The sequence below is a fragment of the Chaetura pelagica genome, unplaced genomic scaffold (genome assembly GCF_000747805.2).
Source record: "Chaetura pelagica isolate M959 unplaced genomic scaffold, ChaPel_1.0 scaffold224, whole genome shotgun sequence".
Classification (NCBI taxonomy): Eukaryota; Metazoa; Chordata; class Aves; order Apodiformes; family Apodidae; genus Chaetura; species Chaetura pelagica.
The window spans coordinates 1,507,247-1,513,899 of record NW_009953316.1 but is presented as its reverse complement, the minus strand read 5'-3'; the positions used below and the strand labels follow the sequence as shown (position 1 = coordinate 1,513,899).

General features: G+C 43.2%; 1 protein-coding gene across 2 annotated transcripts in view; it reads left to right on the top strand.

The window, feature by feature from the left end:
- Positions 1-6: 6 nt before the first annotated feature.
- CHCHD3 (coiled-coil-helix-coiled-coil-helix domain containing 3) overlaps positions 7-6,653 on the top strand; it is a 181,557-nt gene continuing 174,910 nt past the window's right edge. Inside the window, exons 1-2 of one of the 2 annotated variants that reach the window (XM_009998102.1) lie at positions 7-117; positions 2,756-2,834. In XM_009998102.1, coding sequence (XP_009996404.1) covers positions 37-117; positions 2,756-2,834 — 160 coding nt within the window. In that variant the 5' untranslated portion in view covers positions 7-36. The remainder of the gene's footprint in view (positions 118-2,755; positions 2,835-6,653) is intronic. The other variant, XM_009998101.1, reaches the window with a different exon arrangement.

Genomic DNA, 6,653 nt, shown 5'->3' with positions numbered 1-6,653 from the left:
GTCTCCTTGGGGCCGTCCCGGGGCGGCGGGGCCAGGATGGGCGGCGGGAGCAGCACCCGGCGGGTCACCTTCGAGGCGGATGAGAATGAGAACATCACGGTGGTCAAGGGCGTGCGGGTGAGAGCGGGACTCGTCCCCCAACCCCTCCGGGGCTTCTCCCGGCCTGGGCTTCTCGCAGGGACAGATGGGGCCTGGTCCTCCCTGGGCTCGGCCCGCCCTGGTCCTTCTTGTGTCCTGGTGTCTCTACCTCGTCCCCTGGGGATCCTGCCCCGTCCTCTGCAGCCTCCTCCTCTCACGCCTCGCGGTTGCTCCTTTCCATCCCCTCTCCCTCAGTGACCTCCACCCCTTTCCCGTCCTTGTTCTGCTTTTTTTAGGGTTTTTTAGGGCACCTGGGGCTCGGGTGCAGCCTAGAGGGGTTTGTTGTGACAAGAAACGTGAAGCTACTGTGGGGGAACCTTCTGCAGTCCTGGTTTGTAAAGACAGGGAGACAGAACAATTGTAGGAGAGATATGCAAGTGGTGGAGCTTGTTTTGTCTTTCCTTGACCTCTGTCTCTGAGAGCTCCTCCCTTTCCCATACTCTACTCTCTTACACCTTCCTGTGTGTCTCCAGCAGCATTACTCTTTTTTCCCTGTTCATGGCATGCTGTTGCCTGGGATGGGCCAGAAGACAGTTTGTGACACAAGACACTTTGAGAAGTCTTGCAGCTCAGAAATATTTCAGTGGAAGGCACTGTGTGTATCACCAAATGGTTGGAAGGGACCTTCAAGATCATTTAGTTCCAACCCCCCTGCATGGGCAGGGACACCTCCCACCATTCCAGGCTGCTCCAAGCCCCATCCAACCTGCCCTTCAACACTGCCAGGGATGGGGCAGCCACAGCTTCTCTGGACAACCTGGGCCAGGGTCTCACCACCCTCACAACAAGAATTTCTTCCAAATGTCTAAAGTCTTCTCTCTTCCAGTTTTAACACTTGTCCCAAGTCCCTCCCCAGCTTTCCTGGAGCCCCTTCAGGCACTGGAAGCTGCTCTAAGGTCTCCCTGGAGCCTTCTCTTCTTCAGGCTGAACAACTTCAACTTCATACCAGATATGATAATATGTTGTCCTTTACTTTTTATTTTTGCTAATAAGCTGGAATGTTGCAGAATGAACCGTGGTAGCAACTGCAGCCTATTTCAGCACACTCATATGTTTCAGTTCTGGGCATTTCATGCTCTGAAATTGACAACAGCAATGTGAGTGTTGGCAGCAGAGTTCATCTGTTCTGAAACATGCTTAAATACTGGGAAGGGCTCTTGGAATTTCTCTTAAGTATCCTGCATCTGGAAATATTTGGAATAAGAACCGAATGATGTTGCATGTAATAAGTAGGTCTATCTTTACTAATTAAATCATATAAGTCAATAGGACATCCCAAAGTGGATCTGTTTACTTATATAAAACAAACTGTCAAGTTGAGAATTATGAGCCTGGGTTAAGGAGTCTTATGCTGAAGTAATTTTATTATTTTACTTGCGTTTTAGATTACAAATTTTTGCAATACAGATTTCTACCAGTGAGAATGTCCTGCTGTAGGCTTTGTGAAGCACTGGCTAATTAAAATGAATTCTCATGGGCAGTTAAAACAGTATTTTCAGAAGAGCTGCTGTTCAGGGAAACCGAGAGAAAGTTGTCAGTTGGAAAACAAAAGCTTTCATATTATCAAGGACATGGAGCTCCTGGAGGAAGTTCAGAGGAGGCCACAAAGATAATCCAATGGCTGGATGGATACAGGCTGGGAGAGTTGGGGTATTCAGCCTGGAGAAGAGAAGGCTCCAGGGAGACCTTAGAGCACCTTCCAGTGCCTGAAGGGGCTCCAGAAAAGCTGGGGAGGGACTTGGGACAAGAGTTAAAATTGGAAGAGGGAAGACTTTAGACATTTGGAAGAAATTCTTGTTCTGAGGGTGGTGAGACCCTGGCCCAGGTTGCCCTGGTTGGCACAGAGAAGCTGTGGCTGCCCCATCCCTGGCAGTGTTGAAGGGCAGGTTGGATGGGGCTTGGAGCAGCCTGGGCTGGTGGGAGGTGTCCCTGCCCATGCAGGGGTTTGGAACTGGATGATCTTTAAGATCCTTCCAACCCAAACCAGTCTGTGGTTCTACAATGATTTCTTTAACTTCACTTCTTTTCCCCATGGGCTGCAGTAGATCTGTAGCTGGGTGTTGCTCTTACTCTCACTTTGAGGCTGTTGTGACAGGATTGGTGTGTGTGTGTGCATGTGGCACCACTAGGATGAGCTCAGTGGCTGACTGCACTTGCTGGGGCCACTTGTGTTGCCAAGCATTTTGAGGGCTTTGTCAGAATCAACTTCCGTCTGTGTTCAGCACTTTCACCTGCATCGTGTGGTGCTTGATGGTCCTGCAAACAATTAAGAAAGGCAAAAAAAGGCTGATTAATTATAAGCAACGTGTCAAAGGGTGTTGCTTCCTTTGCACTTTCCTTGATCCTGTGTTTTGTTGTAGCAGTTTCTCGTGTTCTGTGAAAGCCAAAATAATGTTGTTCATCCTGGTTGCACTCAGAGGTCGGTGCTCACCCCGTGGAAAAGGAGAAATACAGGGTTTTTTGCTTTGTTGATGAAACTTTTGTGGCTGCTATAGCTTATTTTGGGGCTCTGTGTACTTTTTTTCCCGTTTCAGTGTATTTTGGGGGGAGGGAAGGAGAGGGATAATGGGGATAAAAGGAGAAGTTCTCTGACTCAGTTGGGGGTTCTGTTTTTCAGCTCTCTGACAGTGTCATTGATCGGATGAAGGAACCTTCTTCACCCAGTGGGAGGCAGCAGCACCGATCATCTGGTGCAGGTATGGCCATATCCTCTGTTTTTTTTCATGAGGGAGAAAATCAAATGTGCCTTTCAGAGCATGGTAATGAACTCATTGCCATTTTGTAGAGGTTATTTTTTTGTCATTAGCATTTTTGCTCATCTTTTTGAAGAAGGAAGTCGTTTGTAGGCTTTTAAAGGAGTTCTATTACTCTTTTCTTCTGACTGATCTTAAAATGTAAAGCACAACTGTTGATTAGACTTGGTGTTCTAAGGTATTATCCATTGTTAAAGACCTTTTTTTAAAATTAAAAGCAAATATTTATATTAAATAGCTGAGTTCTGAAGTGAAAAGACTTGGATACTTCATCAATGCTGAGTTTTAGTGTAGTAAGCTTCTCTTGAAATATACTTAAGTGAATATTGAAAGACTAATATGCTATTTTGCAGTCATGGAATAATGGGAAAAAGTTGCATACAGTTTATACAGATTGATGGCTCTCTTAACATTTCATATTTAATTATTTATATATTCATTATTTGTGTGTTGAGATATTAGGAGGAAATTCTTGCCTGTGAGGATAGTGAGACCCTGGCCCAGGTTGCCCAGAGAAGCTGTGGCTGCCCTGTCCCTGGGAATGTTGAAGGGGAGGTTGGATGGGGCTTGGAGCAGCCTGGAATGGTGGGAGGTGTCCCTGCCCATGGCAGGAGGGCTGGAACTAGATGATCTTTCAGGTCCCTTCCAACCCAAACCAATCTGGGATTACTGAGGCCTGGTCAGATGCATCAAATAGGTTTCTTTCTGGGCAACCTGGTCTCTTAATTAAAAGTACTTCAGCACAGTGAACATGAGGTCACTGCTGAAGGTGTGAAAATGAATGGCAGAGATTGGAGCATGTGGTGTATGTTTGTTGACTGTGTGAAACTGCAAGGTTCAAGTAAGGCATCTTATCAGTGCTCCAGAAATATGAGTATCAGTGTTCTGTAAAGGCCTTTTGCCTTGATCTTTATGAAAAATCCCACCAAGCTCCACTCTACTCCATTAAAACTGAGTCCTGTGGCAGTAGTGGGCCACGCAGCAAGACTGGAATGAACAGAGCCCAGCATCTTTCTTTCATCTGAAAGTAAAGAAAGTTGATTTCCTGGTGCTTAATTGAAGATATCCATGGTCTAGGTGTCTGTATCCACCCTGGGCTCCCTCTGTAGTCAGTAGAAAGAAAAATACATTTTTGGGGGACAATTTGTCTGGCTTATTTGATAATTCTACTTCAGGATGAGATGAATTGCCCTCTAGGAATACTGGGTTGAAGAGGTCAGATGGAATAATCTAATGATGTCAAGCAAATCCAACACAGAATGTTTTACAATGATTGGTGCTCCCAAATGATGCTAATCTATAGGTTTGTTTTTCCATTGGATGAATAGGAAGACTGTGACATAGCTGAAGGGAGAGAAAGTTTCAGTGCTAAGCATGACAAAAACAGTCACCTGGCTTGTGAAATGTGGTTTGTCCAATGAAATTGCTGGGAATTTAATGCTTGCTGAAGTGAAGTTTGAATGGAGCAGGGATGTAGGTTCATGCATGGACCAGGTTTCTTCTTTTTGAATGGTAGCATTATGATGTACATGTAATTTACTGTGGAGAAGAAATTATTTGAGGTAAAGGATTTATATGAAATAACTCTTGCACATCCTACCTACTTCCATAGCAGTGCTTGTTGCTTTTTCATCCTTAAACCTGAATTATGAAAGTACCCTTTTACTTGCTATATGTAATTTTTGGGATGTGGTGACTAGAGGTGAAAGCTTTAACACTCTTGTAATTCTTTGCTAATTCACTATATGTGAGCTAATTCACATATCTTGAGCCTTTATCTTATTTCTCTTTGTGTGTTGGAAATAGTGGGTTATTTATTTATTTATTTATTTATTGCAAGTTTTAATTAATTGCTTGACCCGTGGCAAGCTTGGAAACCTTGTGTGCTTTTGCTTTAAGATTCAGTGATTTAGGTGAAGTATTTTTGTTTCCTCAGGAAAGGATAATTGATGTTATACCTCAGTTGCTAAAATTATTTGTATTTGAGGATTATATTGTAGTTCAGTACATGCTACCATGCTACTTCTTCCCTTTTCACTGAATGTTTTTTTTTGATGAAGAATTACAAACTATTAAATATCTTTGAGACTGTAAGAACAGTCAACCTGCTTTTTGGTTTTGTAGCCACATCTGACTTGTCAGAGGCTGTGTTTGTCTGATAAGGTGTCACTGCAGGAAGGGCTCTCTCTTTGTAGCTGGTGCTCTGATCACTGAATGCTGAACCACTCTGGTGGTGGCTGTGGGGGCTGGATCCTAAACCTGGGAATCTTCCTTCCGTGATGAAGCAGTGCTGCTGTTTCTTGATCAACTTCTTTCACCTTGAATGAGAGCCCTCTTTCCAGGCAGCAGTTTCTCTCCTGTTTATGAACCTGGTGATAGTGATTTGTTTTTCTGTCTGGATCATCATAGAATCACAGAATGACCTGAGTTGGAAGGGACCTTAAATATCTTCTAGTTCCACCTCCAGCTAGGCCAGGTTGCTCAGGGCCCTATTCAACCTGCCATTGAACACTTCTAGGGATGGGGCAGCCACAGCTTCTCTGGGAAACCTGTTCTAGTGTGTCACCACCCTCACAGTAAAGAATCCCCTCCCTTGGCCTGCTGGCCACACTTCTGATGCAGCCCAGGGCAGGGTTGGTTTCTAGGCTGGATCACTTACTGCTTCTGAACACATTTTTCCAAGGATGGTGATTTTTGAAGGCTGGATGGATTACCAGCTGGACAACTTTAGAGCTTGACAGTTGGTTAGTCTGCATTTATATTTTTATGTGTTCTAGGAAACTAGCACTTTGCTACAAAACGAAAAAAGATGTCTGGAGGGAGAAACATTAGAACTATTAACAACAGCCCTTTCTTTAAGTCAAGTCTTTGATAGCTTTTGGTGGAGGAATAATGGATTACATTATATGGAAGAATGTGTATCTTGTTGCTTGCCAATGAATTTTATTGACTTCAGTTTGGGGTTAGAAAATGAAATTACATACACTTACAATGAAATCTGACATCTAAATACTGTGTCTTAAAGTGTCCTGACTTGTTGGGGTAATTTTCTGGCTTCTGAGTAATATTAAATTAAACAAGTGTAAAATCTTTAAAGCATGTTTGTAATTCCTAAAGCAATATTGATGAAAAGTAATTTGGTCAGACAAAGAACTTTTATTTTCTGTGTGTATTATACTTAAAGCTTTAGTCATAACAGACAGAGGGAATGGTTTAATTCAGTTTAGCGTAGTGGATATCTGAAAAGCTAATGGTAGATTAGGAAAAAAACCCCACAAATGCTTAAATTATCAAGAGTGTCTGCATCTCAGGCAGATATCTGTTTCTGCAAAGAGAAAAATCTTATACTGAGGATACAGAGGTTTTTTTCTCCTTTTCTAAAAAACTCTTATTGTTGGTTATTATTACTGTACTGTATATTACTGTCATCAAAAAGCAAATCAATGAAGGAGCTGTGTTGTAAAACTTCTGTGTATTGGTGTGTAACAAAGTGAGCACTGCTGAAGCCTCCTCAAAAAGTGGGTTAGACCTGGCATGTTTGGAGTTTCGGTGGCCCAGGGTGTCTTGGCTCAGTCAGAAACATCTGTGGAAGTTGTCACAGTTTGACTCAGGTCCGACAACAATGCTCTCGATCCTCCCTCCCCCCAACCCAAGTAGGGAAGGAGAGAGAGAAAAAGAGAGAGACTTGGCTGGATTGAAAACTAAACTACACAGCTTTAATTAAAACACTAATGAATCATACAAGAAAATATATACAATTAT